The 22121-nt window shown below is 41.2% G+C and overlaps 1 protein-coding gene across 1 annotated transcript in view; it reads right to left on the bottom strand.

Annotated features, from left to right (window-relative positions):
* LOC123640588 (signal peptidase complex subunit 2-like) overlaps positions 1–21634 on the bottom strand; it is a 28840-nt gene extending 7206 nt beyond the window's left edge. Inside the window, 1 exon segment of the mRNA XM_045555183.1 lies at positions 21386–21634. Within this exon segment, the coding sequence (XP_045411139.1) occupies positions 21386–21634 (249 nt within the window).
* Between the last annotated feature and the right edge of the window lie 487 nt (positions 21635–22121).

Raw genomic sequence — 22121 nt, 5'->3', positions numbered from 1 at the left:
TAGGCTTTGGTATTTTGTGTTTCTATTTTCATTTGACTCAAAAGTTTTTAAATTTCCTTATTTTTTTCATTGACCCATTGGTTGTTCAGGAGCATTTTGTTTAATTTCAATGTATTTGTACAGTTTCCAAAGTTTCTCTTGTTACTGATTTCTAGTTTTATTCCATTGCAGTCAGAAAAGATAACTATAATGATTCCAATTTCTTAAAAATTTGTTGAGACTTGTTTTGTGGACTAACATATGGTCTGTCCTGGAGAATGTTCCATTTGCTGATGAGAATAATGTGTATTCTTTAGTCATTAAATGAAATGTTCTGTAAATGTTTACTAGATCTATTTGCTCTATAATACAGTTTAATTCCTATGTTTCTTTGTCGATTTTTCTGTCTAAATGATCTGTTCAATGCTAACAGAGGAGTGTTGAAGGCCCCAACTATTATTGTACTGGAGTCTATGTCAACCTTTAGATATAATAATATTTGCTTTATATATCTGGGTGCTCTTGTGTTGTGTGCATATATATTTAGAATTGTCATAACCTTTTGCTGAATTTATCCTGTTATCATTATACAATGACCTTCTTTGTCTTTTTTTATAGCTTTTGACTTGAAGTCTGTTTTGTCTGATATAAGTATAGTTACTCCTGCTTGCTTTTGGCTTCTGTTTGCATGGAATATTTTTGTTCATCCTTTCACTTTCAGGCTGTGTTTCTTTACAGGTGAAGTGAGTGCCTTGCAGGCAGCATATAGTTGGGTATTGATATTTTATCCATTCAGCCAGTCTATATCTTTTCATTGGGGGATTTAATCTGTTTACTTTCAAGGTTATTATTGATAAGTGAGGACTTCTGTCATTTTTTGTTAATTGTTTTATAGTTGTTTTGTATATCCTTTGTTACTTTCTTCCTCTCTTATTGTTTGTCTTTGTGATTTGGTAGTTTTCTACAGCAATAAGGTTTGATTCCTTTTTCTCTCTCATTTGCATATCTGCTCATGTGCTCTACCTGTGATTTTTATACTTGCACATGTTTTCATGATGGTAGTTATTGTCCTTTTGCTTCTAGATGTAGGACTTCCTTAAACATTTCTTATAAAGCCACTCCCTCAGCTTTTGCTTGCCTGGGGAAGACTTTATTTCTCCTTCATTTCTGAAGAATAACTGTGCTAGATAGAGTATTTTTGGCTTCCAGATTTTTGTTTGGTTTTTTTTTTTCACCCTTTCAGCACTTTTAGTATACCATTCCATTCTCCCCTGGCTTGTAATGTTCTGCTGAAAAATCTGCTATTAGTCTAATGGGGATTCCCTTATATGTGACTTGACAATCTTCTCTCACTGTCTTTAGAATTCTTTCTTTGTCTTTGACTTTTGACAGTTTGAATGTAATGTGTCACAAACAGGGCCTTTTTGGGTTGCATCTATTTAGAAACCTTTGAGCTTCCTGGATCTGAGTGTCCATATCTCTCATAAGGCTTGGGAAGTTTTCAGCTATTTTTTTCATTAAATAGGTTTTCTATGCCTTTTCCCATTTCTTATCCTTAAATTCCAGTAGTGTGAATGTTTGTTCACTAAGTGGTGTTGTCCCATAAGTCCCATAGGCTTTCTTCATTCTTTTTATTCTTTTTAATTTTTTCTTTTCTTTTTTTTTTTTTTCATCTGACTAGGTTATTTCAGAAGTCCTGTCTTCAAGTTCAGAAATTCTTTCTTCCACTTCATTTAGTCTATTGTCAAAGCTTTCTATTGTTTTGAGGTTTTGCAGGGTTTTATGTTTTGGGTTTTTGTTTGTTTGTTTTTTGAGATGGGGTCTCACTCTGTTACTCAGGCTGGAGTGCAGTGGCATGATCATAGCTCACTATAGCATTAAATTCTTGGGCTCAACGGATCCTCCCACCTCAGCAGCTGACATTATAGGCATGAGCCACTGCACCCAGCTCTATTATATTTTTTATTTCATTCATTAAATTCTTCAGCTCCAAAATTTCTATTTGCTTTTTTTATGATATTTCTCTTTATTGAATTTCTCATTCAGATCATGAATTATTTTCCTGATTTCATTGAATTGTCTATCTTTATTCTCTTGTATCTTGGTGAGTTTCCTTAAGATCATTATTTCAAATTTCTTTTCAGGCATTTCATAGATTTCCTTTTTTTGGAGAGTCTATTACTAGATAATTATTGTGTTTCTTTGGAAGTGGCATGTTTCCTTGCTTTTTAATGTTTCTTGTGTTTCTACATTGATACCTGTGTATGTGGTGGGACAGTTACCACTTCTAATTTTATGGAATGACTTCCATAGGAAAAAATTTTTTCCTGTAGATGTGTCCTGTAGTGTCAGTTGGGTAGGGTGCTTTGGCTTTGGTTCTGAGTCAGTGTAGTAGTGTAGTCTCTGTGTGATTTCTTTGGCTATAATCAATGTCAGCAATTTCTGTGAGTGTTTTGGTGGTCTAGATTGTGAATGTGTGTGGAGGCAGTGGCACAGCTTTGCTGGAAGTGGGGGTCACTGGGCAGGCTAGTTCTCAGACCCTGGGGCGGGGGATGTGCACCAGGTGCAAAGTCTTCACCAGTCAAGGGAGCAGGGTCATCAGCAATGGTGGGTGCCAGTCTTGGTCTTTGAGGGACACACATGGCGGCTCCACCAGTCAAAGAGGTGGGTTGCCAGCAGTGGCAGGCACTGGATGGCTGAATCTCAGGCCCTGGAAAACATGCATGTCAACTCCCCCAGTCTTAGAAGTGGCCTTCTGCTATGCTGGACTACCTGTTCCTTGGGTGCTGCATGGACTCAGGTGCTGGGGTCATAGCTTTACTGGCTTTACTTCTGGATCTAGCTGAGATTGTGGCATGTTGTGACATTGCAGCCCTTTGTGCAGGCATGGTGGGATGATGGCAGGACCCCAGGGATGTGGAGATCCAGGGGCTATTGGGCCCCAGGACAGAATGCACTCTAGCAGTGACTCCATTCTCAAAATGGCACCATGCCATAGCAGCTTAGGTCCCAGGGAGTGTGAGTTCCCTCTCTGGAGCAATGCAGCTGTGTGGTCTCCAGGAAGCTCCCTATACGGGGCTCAGGGTCTGTGAGGCCTGTGGGGCTCTCCTGTTTCAGGGTTCTATTGCAGGCTTCTACTATGGTAATGGGAACTGCTAGGGATCTCCCACTTACCTTTTCCCTACAATATATAGTTCCTCTTGGCTTCAAACTAATTCTGGCCAGGTGCTTCACTTCCCTCTCTATGTTGCCATCCCAAGTTTTCTCCACATTGCTCTTAAGTAAGGAACTCATTTCACAGTGGGGAAAAAAATGCAACAATACACTCACGTCCAGGGAATAGATTTGTCTTACCACATATCATATCACACACAAATACCTAGACTGATTCATTCAGATAACATCAGGGGTTTTTTTCCTGATATAAATTGTCAAATTCTTGAAGTTATTAAATCTATAAATACTTTTTTCCTGGCCTTATTTTACATTTGACCCCTCAGGATCTGACTCTGGTTATTAGCCCAAGAGAAAGGGAAAAGGATCATGAGAAGAATTATCCACTTCTTCCCACAACACTATCTAAATAGAAAACAGCAACTTAACGCAAGATAAGAAGAGTGTCTTTACACAGGGAGAGCAGCTTCCTGGAGCAAGGGAGACTCATTATGTGAGTGTTGGAGGGACTGTTTAAGAATTTGAGAGATTGGCTGGTCTGAAGGTAGTGAGTTATTTCACTTGATTGTTGACAGTCAGTTACAGATTAAACTCCTTGTTCTACTACTTTTCCCCCTTCTCACTACTGCACTTGACTCGTCTTAAAAATTAAAAAAAAAAAAAAAAAAAATTTAAGTAAAAAAGAAAAAAAAAAGAGTTTGAGGGGTGAGAGGCATCTGGGTGTTCCATATCTTCCAAATTATCCCTGATAGCACCATTCCAATGGTTAAGGCCCACTCTGTGCCACGTAATGCCTGTCTTACATAGAAGCTGTCTGGTAATGATAGGAATCCATCAGCCCATGGAATCAAACTCTGGATTTCCATGATCTCAGCCCTGCAATAAAAATTCTCTATAAAAAAATCATCATTGCCATAGAAAATCCCCAAATTTTGGTATATATCTTGTAGCTAAAATTTAGGGTTTGACTTTATCTTCCTCTTAATGCTATGCGATAGTCTCCTAAGTAGCCATCTTACTCCATGAACCTGAAATTCCACACCCTTTTAATTGTTTCATTTCAGCAGTTTCCACTCCTGATTTCTTTTGAGTGTGATAATGCCTGCCTATTATTATCATTTGAAAAAAAATTCCCTGATATGTAAGTTTACTAGGGCTGCCATAGCAAAGTACCACATGCTGGGTGGCTCAAACAACAGAAATTTAATTTCTCAAAATTCTAGAAGCTAGGTGTCTGAGATGAAAATGTTGCTTCTTCTGAGGCCACTCTCCTTGACCTGCAGATGGCCAGCTTTTCCCTTTATATTCACATCATCTTCCCTCTATACATGTCTATGTCCAGATTTCCTCTTCTCATAAGGATACCAGTCATACTGGATTGGGGCCCACCCTAATGACCTCAGTTTAACTTAATTACCCCTTTAAAGCCCCTATCTCCAAATGCAGTCACATTCTGAGGTACTGGGGGTATGGGTGAGACCTCAACAATGAATTTTAGGGGAACACAATTCAGCCCATGATAGGTGTGCTATGGTCGGAATATGTCCCCCCAAATTCACATGTTGAAAAGTGAATCTCCAATACCACAGTGTTGGCAGGTGGGACCTAAGGGAGGTGTTTAGATCATGAAGGCTCTGCCCTCCTAAGTGGATTAATGGTGCCATAAAAAAGGCTGGTGGGCATGGGCTCTCTCTCTCTCTTCTACTCTTCTGCCATGTGAGGACACAGAATTCCTCTCTCTTGCTCTTCTGCCTTGTGCCATGTGAGGACACAGTAAAAAGACCTATACCCAATGCCAGTGACTTGATCTTGCACTTCCCAGCTTTGAGAACTGTGAGAGAATAAATCTCTATTCTTTATAAATTATCCAGTCTCAGTTATTCTGTTAGAGCAGAACTCAACAGACTAAGACAAGCTGGCTATAATTTTGTGTGCATACTCCTATTTATTTGAGTCCATATTAACATAATAAAACAATGTGAGCATAAACAAGTAGGGGGGAAATACATCATATAAAATTTTGGATCTCTTTATCATAACCAAGAATGATACCCCATCAAATTGTATAAACCTTTGACAAAAATCATGCCTTCAAACAAATGGTTTAATTTACAAATCACAACTATTTTGTCATTTTATCAGGGATTTTCTAACATGTTTATAACTTATTTAATAAATAAGTTTTATCATTATGGTAAAATATTCACTGGTGACCATAAATTGGTCACAGATTGTTAAGACTGCCTTGGAAAGGACTATTGTGAAATATAATATTCTAGGCATTTTTTAATCAAGAATTTTTTTAAATTAGGCAAACATTTAAATCAAGGAATATTTGGCTATAATCCTATATCACATTTTTTCCTTAGAACTTTGTGGACTTTGATGTCTTCTGGGATTAAATATTAGCATAAAGTCAATCTTTTATTGCCCCTCCTTTTAGAGAGAGCTGTTTTGCTCAAAGAATTATTTTTTTATCTCATGTCTTATTGCTCATTCTGTATCAACTTTTCCTATGTAGCATGAAATTTTGATTCTGCTAATTCAGGTATTCCCTTATATCAGAAATGTTTTTTTCTTTTATATCTTCAAATATTTTCTATAAAGATATTTCAATATAAGTATTCCATTTAGGGGGGCTTCTAGCCCCTAAAGGAATAGCAATTATCCTAGTATTGGATCATCTTTGTCCTCTATCACTATCATTTTTTTCTAATTGCTTTCATTTGTATCTCTTTTCTTAGCCATTATTTAAGCACTAGTTAAGTTTTAATTTATTTAACCCTTATAACAAGCCTATGAGCTAACTGCTACCATTATTCTTATTGTTTTGGTCAGGGGGCCAACATGAAATATATTCAAGCTAGGTAATTCAAGGGCTATTTAATAAAAGAATCATTTACAAAGGTATGGGCAGAATGTAGGATAACCCCAGGGGACAATGAAGTGCTCTAGTTTTCATAACAGTTAGGTACTGTTACCATCCTTGGCCCTGAAGGATAGAGGGAGGAAGTGATTACTACTTCCCTAAGATAGAAGTGAGCTATTTTGGTAAGGGCCCTGCCAGGAGATATGACCTTCAGTTGAGGGATTGAGCCCTGTGACTTCATAGGAAGCAAGCTGAGCTGGAATAAATACTGTCTCTGCTCTTTTCTCTCCCTTTAATTTCCTTTCAACGCTTCCCATTGCCCAGATACAACTTAAAGCTAAAAGTCAAGGAAGTTTCTTGATGCATTCCATATAGGTCAGCCTCTGCCTCTTAGGGCACAAAGTAGAGTAAAGAAGAGTGAATATAGGTCTAGAGAAGCAAAATAAAGATATTTACCTTACCCATCTTATACTCCGGCACTACTGCATTTTGTCTCCAGTGGTAGGTGGTTAAGAAAGTAAGTATATAGTCACCTATTTTATGGGGGAAATAGAAAAAAATGTATACAAGTTTTTTCAAACTAGATAAAAAAGGAGGCCAGGTGCGGTGGCTCACGCCTGTAATCCTAGCTCTCTGGGAGGCCGAGGCGGGTGGATTGTTTGAGCTCAGGAGTTCGAGATCAGCCTGAGCAAGAGTGAGACTCTATCTCTACCAAAAAAATAGAAAGAAATTAGCTGAACAACTAAAAATATATAGAAAAAAAAAAAAAACTAGCCAGCATGGTGGTGCATGCCTGTAGTTCCAGCTACCCGGGAGGCTGACGTAGGAGGATTGCTTGAGCCCAGGAGTGTGAGGTTGCTGTGAGCTAGGCTGACATCACGGCACTCTAGCCCGAGCAACAGAGTGAGACTCTGTCTCAAAAAAATAAAAATAAAAATAAATAAAAACATAAAAAAGGGAAAAAAAGAAAATGAAAGTTTTTATGTCATATTTATATTTATATCATATTACTTTTGGAAACCACTGAAGAACTGCAAGCTCTTTGATTGTTGCAGTGCTTAATAGCATCCAGGAGATGGCAGCATTGGTAAGGTATAGCACCACTTAGCAATCAAATGTTCAAAATATTTTTTCACAATTATCACTGATAGATAATAAACTTCCTAAATGGAATTAACTTTCGAAAGCATAGTTGGTCCTAAGTAATTAAAAATCAAAAAATACTAAATTACTGTCACATAATAGTATGGCTCTACGTAAGCGGTTATTCATGAGTAGACGTGCAGCAGTTCCGTCAACGACACGACCGCACGCACAAGGGTGGTCCCCTAAGATTACAACGGAGCTGAAAAATTCCGATCGCCTAGTGACATCTTGATGATCCTGACCCTGTAGGCCTAGGCTAACGTGTGCGTTTGTGTCTTCATTTTTAACAGAAATGTTTAAAAAAAAATTTTTTTTATTTTAATTTAAATATAGAAGAAAGCTTATAGCATAAGGATACACAGAAAGATAATTTTTTCTATAGCTGTACAATGTGTTTGTGTTTAAAGTTAAGTATTATTGCAAAAGAGTAAAAAGTTTTAAAATTTCTTGATGTTTATAAAGTAAAAAAATTATAGTAAGCTAAGGTTAATTTACTATTAAAGAAGGAAAAATATTTTTTATAAGTTTAGTGTAGCCCAAGTGTTTATACAGTCTGCAGCAGTGTACGGTAATGGCCTTAGGCCTTCATATTCACTCACCACTCACTCACTGACTCACCCAGAGCAACTTTCAGTCCCACAGGCTCCGTTCATGGTAAGTCCCTATACAGATATACCACTTTTTATCTTTTATAAAAGATTTTTACTGTACCTTTGCTATGTTTAGATACACAAATGCTTACCATTGTATTACAGTTGCCTGCAATACAGTTAATATGCTATCCAGGTTTGTAGCCTAGGAGTAGTAGGCTATACCACATAGCCCAGGTGTGTAGTGGTGTAAGCACTCTCTCTGATGTTCCCACGATGACAAAATCCCTAACAACACATTTCTTAGAATGTACACCCATCATTAATCGACTTATAACGGTACATATGTCCCACTACTTTCCTGATATAATCCTCAAATACAAAATATATGTAGTATTAAATAGTGTCTTTAAAAAATTTGCATAAATCACCAGCCTGCATTCCCAGCTACTCTGGAGGTTGAGGCAGGAGGATCACTTGAGCCCAGGAGTCAGAGGTTACAGTGAGCTATGATCAAGCCACTGCACTCCAGCCTGGGAGACAGAATGAGACCCTGTCTCAAAAAAGAAAAAAAAATTGCATAAATCATAAAGTGTTCAAATTGTAGATAAGCAAGACATAATCTATAAACTGTATTCAAAAGTAAGTTTAATAACTAGAGGCAACTATTCACAAATCATATATGAAGTATCATGTTTCCAATGTAGTGACTAATGAAAACTTCACATTGACTGTAGAAAAAACAATAGATCTGCCTTTAAATGTCATTTCTAAACTGCTTTAATCATATCTAACAATCATACTTGTAAAATTTTAAAGATACACATAGATGTCAGTATTCTGGACCAGGTACTGTGTACAAAGAACAAAATGCTTTAAAAAAAAAAAAAAAGTCAGACCCTCTAATCTCAGTATGATATGGAGACAGACACCCCCAGTGAATTCGAATCCAATGGGATCTTGCTCTACTAAGGCTGGGAGGGCCAGCCTGCCTGGCTCCACCTCAGGAGTCACAGAAGCTTCACCAAGGAGGGAGGACTGAGCAGAGGCTGAGAGATGAGCCTGTGTTTGCCAGGACGACCACGTGGAGAAGGTCAGGACCTGCAGAAAGAAGAGCGGTTGAGCGAGAGTGGGAGGGCAAACGCGAAACCCATACTCTGTTCCAGTGGTTAACCACAGGTGATTTTGTGCCGCAGGGGAGATTTTGCAAAGTCTAGAAATATTTTTGGTTGTCACAACTGGAGGAGTGCTACTGGCAGCTGGTGGGTTTAGAGGTCAGGGATGCACAAACATCTCACGATGCACAGACAGCTGAGCACAACAAATATATTACCTGGCCCCCAATAGCAGGGCTGTGGAGGAATTGCTCTAACCACAAATTGCATGTCTAAGAATGACAAGGTTACAGAGAGGGACAGGAACGAGGCCAGTGATGAAGCCAGAAAGATTTTTTTTTTTTTAGGGGCAGGTGGGGAGGACAAAATTAGGGAAGACTTATTAACCAAAAAAAAAGTTTAGATTTTATTATAAACGTGAGAGAAAGCCGAACACAGTCAGATTTGCATAGTAGGGCATTGCTGTGGCTGCAGGAAAAGAACAGATTGGCGACGTTGGCGTTGAGAATGACAAAGAAAATGGTGTTTTAACAATTTCACTTCTGTTTTCTTTATCACGGGGAATATCTTCAGAATGAAAAAATAGAAGTAAGACTGGTAAGAGGAAATTGAAACCCAAGATTGATGACAAGATGGTTAAGAGGGCAAGTATCTGCTCTAATGATTTCAAGATGCATTAAACTGCCATTTCCTGGATCCCTCTCTCCCTCCTTTTGGCTCCATACCTTGGCTCCCATTCTGTATTCATCCCACTGGGCTGACAAAAAAGATTCGACTGGTTCTTCCAGTTTTGACTTAGAAACCACCCACTTGCCATTTGTGCCAATGAGGAGGGTTGGAGGTGCCCCACCCCTTAGCCTCAGGCTCAGGACACTAACTCCTTAAGGGTGGCGGTTGGGGAGAGATAAGAGAATTTGTGGATGAGATTAGCAAAATGCTTTTCTTAGTCCAGAGATCAGGGAAAGAGCTAAATCGGTTCAGTTTCCTTAGTCCCTTCCCCAAACCCCCTCACCTCTGCCTCCCCCCTCATTCAGCCTCCTGCCTCAAAGGGTTTTCATTCTGTGTTCCATTTAGATGAAAAACAAGTCCTCAGGGAGCTTTCATAACCCCCCATCCGACCCTTAGCTCCTTTTGTGAGAGAAAGTTATATTTTTCCTTCCAGGTTTGGTTCTTCTTTCCTTACTTTTCACCCATATCAGCACCTTCACCCCACACCCGCCCCCACCACGGCCCATGTCAACAACCTCATATGTTATCTGTCTTATATTCTCCATGCTTGTTGGACTATTTAAGTAAATAAGAAAAAACTAAGCCAAATAGAAACATGAGGATAATACCCCAGCTTTACTCTTCTCTGCCCAATCTCTGGGCTCCCCACTAGCTGGCCCCAGGTGGAAGCCAGAGAACAAGGCAGCTCACTGGCACAGTTCATACAGGTCAGCCTCTGCCTCCTGGGACACAACGCAGGAGAGTGCAGAGGACCTTGACTCGAGAGAGGAAGAATAAAGACATTCGAGCCAGCCTTTTTCCAACCACTAACACCTGTGCTCCACCACGCAACTTAAGAAATAAAGCACCACAGGTATCACTGAAACTCCCAAGAGACTCCTCTCAGCTCACATTTCCCTTTCTCCGTCTCCAAAAGCAACTACCTTGAAGTATGGCTTCTCCTTCCCTGAAATATTTTATATTTATACTACAAAAACACATATCTAGAAATTTACATGATGTTGTTTTTATCTGTTTGTAAACTTTATATAAATGGTTGCATGCAATATTAATTTTTCTGCCACTTCCTTTTTTGCTCCACTATGTTTTTGAGTTTTATCCACGTTATATATGTAGCTCTAGAGCCTTCATTTTCAAGGGAGTATATTATCTCTTTGTATAAATCACCAGAGTAATACTTAATTGTTTATAAATGTTTACTATTACAAACAAGGCTATAATGAACACTCTTACAGATACCGCCTTATGCAACAGTTCCCAACCTTTTTGGCACCGGGACTGGTTTCACCTAAGACAAATTTTTCCACGGATTGGGGTGGGGGGAGGCGGTGATGCGAGCAATGGGGAGCAGCTGTAAATACCGATGAAGCTTCCCTCACTTGCCCACCACTCACCTCCTGCTGTGCAGCCCAGTTCCTAAGTTTCATGGAAGACAATTTTTCCACCGATGGGGGGTGGGGGGCGATTGAGGGGGTGTGGGGGCATCAGAGCCCAGGTGGTGATGTGCAGCCTGGTTCCTAACAGGTTGGGACTGGTATCTGGTGTGGACCAGGGGTTAGGGACCACAGTCCTTATGCATATGTGTAAGAGTCACTCTATAGTTTGCAACTAGGAATAGAATTCTAAGTATCTTAGGCTGAGCCCTCTAGAAAACAGAGCCTGAGGCAAGGATTAAGATGCTTACACTTAATTTGGGAGGCAAAAGCCCAGCACAAGCATAAGGAAAAGGAGTACTGAGGCAAGAAAAGATACATAGCAGTACAATGTGGTGCATTACCATGCAGGCCAATGCATCACAGCAAGCCACAAAAAAATAGTTGTCACTCAGCAGATATGTCCACACAACATGTGAATCTTTTACCAGAATGTTTGAAGGAGAAAGCACATCACAGCATAATCTACAGAATGAAAAAGGGAGAGGAGACTCATCTGCCTATCTCTCTTCCCCTCTTACCCCTTCCCGTAGGTCAAAGTTCACCCCACAAGGCGTTGACTACCTTTCTTAACCCTGCATTTCAGGGGTGCAACATCTGGCTTCTTGGCAGCAACTCAGGAAGTCAAATCGCATAACCTGTGTTATATACAAGTCTAGAAGTGGAGAGACCATTTATTGTGAATAGGGCTTAAAGTAAGCAGTATCAGGGCTGTGAAAATCTAGGCTTTCAACCCAGACTCCAGCCAGCTCAGGGAGCTTGGCAAAGTCACTGGCAAAGGCAGCAATACCAGTGCAAACTAGGAGGTGGACAGTGCCTTTAGGAAGGAGAAGACAGTCACAAGAATCTGAGGAACTACACAGGTTGGTGCCCAATACAGTATGCATATTTTCAGCTTTACCTGATGTTGCAAAATTGCTCTTCAAAGTAATTGTACCAATTTACACTCCCACCAGCACTGGGAATTCCAGTTGTTCCACATCATTGCCCACACTTACTATTATCATGCTTCAGAAATTTAATTAATCTGACAAATGTGTAATGGTACTTCACATTGTTTTAATTTGCATTTAACTTATATTTAACTTATTAACAGTGAGACTAAATGTCCTTTCATTCAATGAATTACCTGTTCATATCTTTTTCCAATTTTTCTTTTAGATTCTTTGTCTTTTGCATACTGATTTGTAGTTCTTTAAATCCTCTGAATATGAAAATATGAATATTTTTCATTATTGCACACTTTTTCTCTCAGTCTGTAGATTATATTTTCACTTTGCATGTAGTATCTTTTGATGAAGAGAAGTTTTTAATTTTAATATAGTCAAATGTATAAATTCTTTACTTGAGATTTTTATTAGGAATGGCTACTGGAGTTTATCAATTATCTCCTCAAAATCTACTAATAAGATGTTTTTAAAACTTATTAATATAATTAATTATATTGATAGTTTTCCTGATATTGAACTATCCTTGAATTCCTATGATAAATCCTAATTGGATATTCTTTATTATTAATATTTAATTCTTAACTACTGGATTGTATTTATTAATATTTTTGTATAATTTTTGCATCTGTATTAATAAGTGATAATATTCCCTGATTTTGTGTTTTGTAGTGTCCTTATCAATCACTGGTATTAAAATCCTCTGGATTTATAAAATTAATTACAGAGATATCCAACTTTTCCACATCTGCCTGATGCCAAAGGCCTTAGTTAAATTAAGTTTAACTTTATAAAAGTACCTTTCTAGAATTCTGTCTTTTTCCTGTAAATTTCCTTCAAATTCCTCAGCTCCAAAAACACTCTGTCTGGGACACACTTTGAAAACACCTCTTCTTGGGAGCCTTAGTAAAAACATACCTTTCACTGTAGCAAAAAGATATCCCTTCAACAGTAATGTATACAGTGACAATTGGCTATATGGTTACACGACTCTCAAAAACAAAGAACGACAACAACCACCACGGTGAATTTCAAGCTACCAGTGTGACATCACTGAATATGGAGTTAGGAAGAAATCCCCATAACTGGTTCTTAGGAGCAAGGGAAAGCTGGCTTCAGCACGCCACTGAATCAAGGTGCTTCTTCCACAACTGTTAAAGAGCTCTGTCAGACTGTGGAACCAGAATGTTAAAGAAGGATGGACTTTGCCTTGACGGTAATAGAAAATCAGTACTGCCCTCAGACAGCAGCAAGTAGAGTTCTCTCCCAACCCCTGAGCCTCAGGGCCTCCCCTCTCTTTCTCCCTACCTTGGAATACCTTTCCCAGATTTTTCCAAGTCTTGTCCAGTACCTGGGCCCAGGCAAGTGACATTGCTCAAGTGTCCATTTCTTCCCTCAGGGCATTCTCTAACACCCTACCTGTCATTTCCTCCCTCTCATACCCTCCCCCAAGTGGGGTTGCCCAGACGACCAGAGGAGTTCCTGCACTGGTGCCTGTGGGATCTTTCAGGGGCCCCATGGCTGTGGCCACTGCCAGCCAACTTCTGGAAAGGTGCCTGGTGAAAGCAATACTATTCCGTGGGACGCCACAAGATCGAGCTGCCAGAAAAGGCAGATGAGCTGCTGATTTTGAGTCACTCAAATTGTTTATATGGACAGGGAACCTTGCATAAAAAATATTTGCCTGTTACAAGTAAGCCAGTTATAAAGCCATAGTTTCAGACTAGTGTAAAAAATAAAAATAAAATAAAGGAAAGAAGATGACTGAAATGAACTGTAGGGCTTAAGGACTGACTAATAAATGAGTGTGAGAGTGGAGTCAGGGAAGAGATGCTGATTTAAGTCATCTATATAGAAGCAACATGAGAAACCCTGACAGCAAATAATTCTCTAAAGGAGCTAGTGTAAAGAAAGAAAGCAACAGAGGTAAGGATCAATCTTAGAGTATAAATACATTTGAGAAATGGGAGAAAAGAAGAATTGAAAAAGGATATAAAGAATTGGCAGTTTCTTCTGGAAAGAGACTTTAAAAAGAAAAAAAAAATTGGTAGTCAAAGCATTAAGGATATGGAGCAACCCACATCAATGATTGTTTTGTTTTAGCTAAATCATCTTCATGGTTTTAAAAAAAACCACCTTAGTGTAGAGTGTATAAAGCAAAATGATTAAAAACTGTTCCTAGGAGCATTGTTTGTAAAAACTAAAAACTGGAAACAATGAAAATATAAATTGTGGTTATAATGCAAAACTATAAAGCAATAAATATGTGGGTACACACAACACTATAGATGATTCTGACAAATACAATATTGAATGAAAACAAGCCAGACACAAGGAATAAAATTTATATAATGTTCCAAAACAGGCCAAATTAATCTGTACTGTCAACATTCAGGATCGTTGTTTCCTTTTGGGGAAGAGAGTGTTTGAGGTGCTTGGGGGTGGCCAGAGGAGTGTGTTCCCTTTGTGAAAATTCATAAAGTCATTGCTCTATATACTTAAAATTTGTGTACTTTTGTGAGTGTAAACTATACTGTAATCTAAAGTTTATTTTTTAATGTAAAAGATACTGCCAACTTTCCAGGCCACCCTCACCGCTGTTCTTAATTCCCAGAGGTAAACAGTATATTAACAGTATATTGTCCATCGTTTCTGTTCACAAATTGTTCTAGACAAAGTAGTGTTTAAGGCACCATGCCAAATTTCATTACTGTCCAGTAGAAGTTAACCATCTTGTTACTCAATGTAGCTAGAGACAGAAAATAGGAAAAAATAATCCCCAAAATAATGTTAGTTTCCTAAAATTTAGTTAGGAGTGCATCCCTTGATGGAGTACATTTTACTCAAGAGACATAGCTCTTATTCTTACCTGTGTAGAGAAGAGAAAGGCAGTGACCACACAGAAGTGAATGGCAAGATTAGGGGTTAAATTCACAACTAAGGAAAAGGAGATATTGCATGACACTAACAGCTCGTGCCTTGTGACAGGAAGTGTTTTATAAACCTTTGCCAAAACATGGGATCTTCCTTATAACCTATAGTCCTCAGAACCATTTCACCTCTATCTCCTAGCTTACCCTACTGACAACCTAAGTGGTGAAAAGAATATCTATATCCTAATTCCTGGATTTTAATGAACAGTGCTGATATGGTCATGAACAGCAGGAAAACATAGTTTTGCAAAACAAAGAAGCAGAGTAGCAAATACCCACAGAATCTTTAACCAGAAGTTGGAGCTGAAAAAAAAAAAGATTTACCTGTACAAAGGAGCATAGAGATTTTTCAGAAAAACAGAGAAATAAAAAAAAAGTGATCATCTCTGAATACAGAGATAGCAACATTAACATATTCTAATTAATAAATAAGTGCATTGTTCTTCCCTATGTGAGGGCTAGTGTTCTATTTAGGTGGCCATTTGTATGTTTAGCAAATTCTATTTTTATGGCCACCAACAGAGAACCATCTTAGAAAACGATCCTTTCAGAATGAGGATCCTTTACAGTGAGGTCAACTTTGCACTTCTTAAGTTGACAGCTTGTGCATGTTTCCTCTGAGGGTCCAATTTAGCATTTTCAGTAGAGGAAGGTACTTCAATACACTTCTGCACTTCAAAATTAATTATATGTTTCTTTTACTCTTCCAAGGATTATGAAAGAACACTGAATTTTATACACAATGCCAGCACTGTCCTATAAAACAATGGACCAGTATGGTTCAAAATACTGAATGACTCAGGATTAAAGCATAGCATGTTGGCATTAGAAAGAAAATTTAGACATCACAGAGTAGTATTTGTTGGATTTTGCCTGCCATCATCTGTTCCTCATTCTCTTGATAGCAACCTCTTATTTTTCCTTTGGACAAGTACCCTCTTCCCTATTCTGAGTTTCTGTGGTTCAATTGGGGCGCTTCACCCCCTTACTAGAGTCCAGGAGTGGGCACATCACCCAAGATTGGACAATAAACAAATCCCATTGCCCTGGATCTAGTGATTATTCCAAAGATGTGCACATGTCCCACTCAAGCCAATAGGAGTCAACTGCAGAATTTTTTGCTAGAATCATTGAGAAAAATATGTTTTCTTTCCATCGGAAAGTTATTAAATTATAAGGAGATAATTTAGAGTTGTGAAAGACCAGCACACAACAGCCTGCTTGAACATGCAACAAGCAGAGAAGTAGAGAGAAGAACTGGACAGTGTCTTAATGACCTCATTTTGATCCTGAATCCAAATGCATCTCTGAAAATGGTGCTGGTATAGACTATATTGTGCCTCTCTAAAATTCATACGTTGAAGTCCTAATCCCCGATGTGAGTATATTTGGAGACAGGGCATTTAAAGAGATAATTAAGGTTAAAGCCATAGGATGGGGCCCTAATCCAATCTGAATGGTGTCATCGGAAGAAAAACTCAGGACATACAGAGCAGCACGGGGCATGTGCTTACAGAGGAAAGACAGCGTGAAGAGGCAGCAAGAGGGCAGCCGTCTGCAAGCAGCAGAGAGAAGCCTCAGGAGAAACCAAACGTGCTGACACCTCGATCTTAGACTCCCAGCCCCCAGAACTGTGAGAAATAAATTTCTATTATTTAAGCCACCCAGTCTGTGGAATTTTGTTATGGCAGCCCTAGCAAACTAAGACAAGTGCCATTCCTGGACATTCCGGTTACGAGGGTCAATATATTCCTCTTTTTGTATAATACAAATTGGGTTGGGATTTTGACTCTTTTATCATAGAGACATAAACTACCTCATGTGGTATCAGGAATATACCACAATGTGGTATTAAAAATAATAGTCCCCTATCGCTTCTCAGCCTTTAGGCTAAGAATAAGTGTAAAAATACTTGGTACAGACCCCAAAATGTGGAAATGACTAATGGAAGTGAGGTGCAAGGTAGTAAGAATTCCCCAACTCTCCACATAGGAACGATTACCAATTTGTGAGTTTTGGTAGAAAAAGTACCTGGGTTAATTGCTGACTATTTTATCTTAGGACTCTCCAGATATCAAACAAACAAGCTTGATGTTTAGAGACTCAATAGAAAATCCATTGTATTGAGATGTTTACCTTTTGGTAAGGTCCCACAAGAAAGAGGTAAACTTTGTTTGAAGCCAGCTTGTCTGAAGCTGTGAATACTCAGCTTTGCCTCTGGCTAATAACCCAAGATGGCTGAGAGTCAGGCAGTCTTGGCTTTCCAGCATTAGAATGTCCAAATTCTATACCCCAAGCTAAAAGGAATGCTAACAAAGCCAGGATACTAATACCCACAGATCACTCCTAGTCACTTCCTGTTATTCATTCTCTGGCTGACAAAAGGGACAATTGTTCCAATTGCAAAGAGGCAGTCAAAGGAGTGTAGCCAGAGAAGAAGGGATTGATTCACTCTGTCTCCCCACCTCCCATAGGGCCATGAAAGGGATCGGCAAGCTGCGAAATAGTAGTGGCCCAAGCTCCAAAGTTTGTTCTAAGAGAGAAGAAAAAAGGAATTCTGGTTTTGGTCACAACCTCAGGGAATATGAATAGGAAAAAAAAAAAAAAAGCACTAATATTATAAGTGAGTTGTACTGCCTTAGAAACCCTAAGATTAATAAAGCTGAGATCACTCAACATCTAAGGCAATTAATACCCCAGTCCCGCAAACCTTCCCAAAAGGAATTTAACTGCTAAAGGCAGAAAAAAAAGGAGGGAAGGGGACTTGACCCTAATGACCACCTCACATGTGGTCAAATAGGACAATGGCTATGGAGAAGGGAAAGCTTTTCAGATGGCAGAGCCCGTGGCAATCAGACTAGTTGACCAAGGAACTCATGCTAGGGCAAGGATTTCTGCTATTCCTGTCCTTCAGCATGTTCTATATACCATGGATCAGTAGCCATTATATGTTGTCTCCCTTTCTCCTCATTTATTTAGTTTGTTTTGCTTCCCACTGGCCAAACCCATCCCTTTCTTCTCTTTTGAACAGTAGTGTTGTTAGAACCGGTTTCCCTCGGCCCCAGGAACAGAGAGGCAGAAGTCACTAAGGCTGCAAAAGGCAAAGGAGTTTACTGGCTAGCTCGAGCTAGGGTCCAAGTCCCAGAGCACCAACGCAGTGGCCTCTCCATGAACTAGGACCCCGCCCTGGGGTAAAACTAAGCTTTTATACTTTTCAGTGGGCTCCATACGTTGTGCACACCATCCCCCCTCCCTCCCTCAGTTCATTTGTTCCTTCAAGACTGGCTGACCGTGTCGGCTCCTGATTGGTCAGTTCCATGGTCACGTTAACTCCTGATTGGTTGGCTCCAAGTCTCGGGATCCTCCAGTGGTCATCAGCGTCATTTTGGGGAAGGGGAGGGCCCGCGCCGGGGAAACCGAAACTTAGGCCTATTCCAGGAAGCCTAGCCTGTCATGGAGTTATCTTTGCTCTTACAGTGTTTATTGTGGTAATCCTGTTTTCCTTTCATAATTGTGCAACAGATGTATCAAGATGGTCAAATATGTTATTTGGCTATAGATTCCAATATCATGACACCTCTAAGTCCAAACAAGAGAAATTCATGACACCTAGATATTGTGAACTTTGAGCTGAATAAGTTACTAAATGGCAATTTGAGTTGTTGTCCCTTGGAGATGATGCTCTGTGTTTTATTTATGTGAATGGCTGCATTGTGTTAAGTGGGGGAACGAAGACATGTTGAGCAGCCAGAGGATTGACAATTGTGAGCATCTGTTTCTTTTTTGCCTTTTCTGCATCCTCCCACCCCACCCTCAGTACATGTACTTCAAGCGAGGCTGCCTCCACTTGGAGTCCTGCTCCACAGCAAGCATTTGACCTAAATCTGGCCAACAGTAAGTTCCATCCACCCAGCTGCAATCATCAAGTTTGAGATATGCCTAGAATGAACTTTCACTCTAACAATATAGAAAGTAAAGCTCTCCTTCTGCTAGAGTTTAGCTGTGAGTCTAGAACTGCAAGCACGTGGAAACAGCCTGCTTCAGAATGAAGCAATAAGGAAGAAAGCAGAGCCAAGAGCTAGAAGGTGTCCTTAAGTCCTAATGAGGTCATTTCAGCTCAAAAGTCTAGCTGTGCTTGAAGCAATTCTACTCCTGAACTTTTCAGTTATTTTAACCAACAGATTCTCTTTTTCTTTAAGTCCTGATACTCACAACTAAAAAGTGTTTTGGCTTATATAGCTCTTTAGGTAGAGCTCCCAGCCAAGGTAGGAATACCTTCTAAACATCACCAACATAAGATTAATCAATGCTGCTCCAACATGTGAGCACTGAGACTCAAAGTCCACAAAGTCAAAATGGAACTCTTTAAGCTGAGAGTTGGGAGATCAGCAGAGCATTGCTAAGAGAAACTGTAAGGGAAGGATCTAAATTCTAGTATTATGACTGGTCACTATTTCTAGTATTGGTTATTGTGTTGGGAGCGGTCTCTGATTACGGGTGAGCACATAGCCAATAGAATCATTGCTGGGAGCCTTGTCAGGGCCCTCTACCAATCACTTCCCGCCACGACTACCTGCAATGGTATATAAGCCCACGGTCCTTCCTGTTCGGGGTCTCTCACCATGTAACTAGACTAGATGCCTCATTAAACTGCTGTTGGAAGAACTCCAGTTTGTTGTGTCGTCCTTGCAGGCGAGTGCGGCGCGACAAGTGGTGCCGAAACCCGGGAACTTCTCGCACCGGCGGAGACGACCTCTTTGGAGGTGAGTTCAGAACCACAGCAGCTGGGGCGGCTTTATTTTGGACCCCTGCCCTCTTCTGACGCCGGCACCGGGTGCTTGTGACCTACCCCATGGGGAACTCTCCTAGTTATCCCTGACCGTGTCCTGCGCCATTTTGTGCAGGACGTGGACCGGGTGGCCCCATGGTTTCTCCACTCGGGGTCTTTAACGATTCCGAGTTGGGATAAGCTAGAGCAGGACCTTCGCCGTGCCCGAGAGTCTGGTCCCCTTTGGGAGTGTGTTCTCCCTGTGTGGGCACTGGTGCGCTCCTGTTTAGAGGACGACCGTTGCAGCGGTCCGGTCCGGGAAGGTCAGCAAGTACTCAGTGATTATCAAGATAGTATGTCTGAGAGAGGCAAAGTGGGTCCGGCTCGGCCGGGGCGGCCGAGGAAAAGGCCGGAAAGGAAACGTAAGTCCGCGGGTAAACAGGAACGGCGGGGACGCCCGCCGCCTGAAAGGGACATGGAGGAGGTGGCTCTCAAAATGGCCTCCCTCCACATGTCGGCTTCCTCTTCTTCCTCTTCTTCCTCTTCTTCCTCTCGTCCTTCTTCTTCCTGTTCTTCTTCATCGTCTCGCTCTTCTTCCCGTTCGCGTTCTGGCGAGGCGGAGGAGGGGCTGTCTCCGCAGGAGAAGGCGGAGCTGGAGGAGGCGGCGGCTAGATATGAGGCGGAGCGTAATTGCCCGCCCCCGTACGCTACTGCCCCTCCTTTTCCCGTTGTGGGATCCGCCCCTCTAAATATGGAGGGCGGAACCTCGTTTGTGCCTCCCCGAGCTAGAAAGAAGATACAGAGGGAGTTTGCTTTCCCCGTCTTTGAGGACGCTAATCAACATCGCTTTCACGAACACCTAGATTACAAGCAACTAAAAGCTTTGGTTGAAGCTGTCAAGGCTTATGGGTGCAATGCCGCTTACACCCGTGGCCTACTGGAACGGCTAAGTGCGCATGCCATGACCCCCAGTGATTGGGCTGGTACCGCGCGGGCCTGTCTATCCATGGGGCAATATTTAGATTGGAAATCCATATATCAAGAAGCCTGTATTAATCAAGCTCGGCAGAACGCGCAGCAGGGCCAGCCTGCCTGGGATGCCGATATGCTCTTAGGACAGGGTCGTTGGCAGAATAATCAGCTTAATTTTCCCATTCAGGTCTATGGCCAGATTAATCAATTGGCTATAAGAGCCTGGCAACAACTGCCTAATCGCGGGGAAGTTGCAGGTAATTTAACCAAGGTCATCCAAGGCCCTGCAGAACCGTTTTCTGACTTTGTGGCTCGGATGGTGGAATGCGCTGCAAGGATTTTCGGCGATGCCGACTCGGCTATGCCATTAGTGGAACAGTTGGTTTTCGAGCAGTGCACGAGAGAGTGTCGTCATGCTATTGCCCCTTGGAAGGGAAAGGGCCTCAGTGCATGGTTAAAAGCTTGCAGAGAAATTGGAGGCCCTCCCACCAATGCGGGCTTGGCGGCTGCCATCCTCGCCGCTAAGGACACTTCCGAAGTGACTTGTTTTGTGGCCAACAAGGACACATTCGGAGACAGTGCAAAAGCCAAAATACCCGCTCTATGGGACCTCCACGACAAGGGCTGGGTTTTTCTTAGGGGTCACTGAGGAGCAAGCTATACCCATACCGTGGCTAACAGTGGAGCCGGTCTGGGTGCCTCAGTGGCCCCTGCCTTCAGTCAAACTTACTGCCGCTCGAGAGTTAGTCTCTGAGCAGCTCCGCATGGGCCATTTGGAGCCATCTCGCTCTCCCTGGAATACACCAATCTTTGTTATCAAAAAGAAATCTGGCAAGTGGCGGCTCTTACACGATCTCCGCGCAATCAATCGCCAGATGCAGCTGATGGGGTCAGTGCAGCGCGGCCTCCCGCTTCTGTCCGCTTTGCCTAAGCATTGGCAACTTCTTATTGTTGATATTAAGGACGGTTTCTTTTCCATTCCGCTACACCCCAATGATCGGGAGCGTTTCGCTTTTACGCTTCCATCCCTTAATCATCAGGAGCCTGATCAGCGATACCAGTGGAGGGTCCTGCCTCAGGGGATGGCTAACAGTCCTACCATGTGTCAGCTGTATGTGGCGGCAGCAGTTTTCCCTGAGGCAGGCCTTTCCCTGTGTCCAGATTCTCCATTACTCTGTTGTATCTTCCCAGGAGACATAGATAACCATTACCCTAAACATCCCCTTCTTCAGTTTGCACTCCGCAATCAGCTTATCTTTCCTCATCTGACTTCCCCTGAGCCTCTAATTGGGGCTACCATTGTTTATACTGACGGGTCATCCACAGGCACCGGTAGCTATGTAATCAATGATCAGGTGTTTACGGCCCGCTTCGCTTACTCTTCTCCCCAGCACGTTGAATGTGCTATCGTTGAATTGGTTCTCCGAACCGTGCCAGAGCCCCTTAATATAATCTCTGATTCTGCT

This window comes from Lemur catta, chromosome 6 (assembly GCF_020740605.2).
Source record: "Lemur catta isolate mLemCat1 chromosome 6, mLemCat1.pri, whole genome shotgun sequence".
NCBI lineage: Eukaryota > Metazoa > Chordata > Mammalia > Primates > Lemuridae > Lemur > Lemur catta.
The sequence above is the reverse complement of the archived record's forward strand: the minus strand, read 5'-3'. Positions and strand labels throughout refer to the sequence as shown.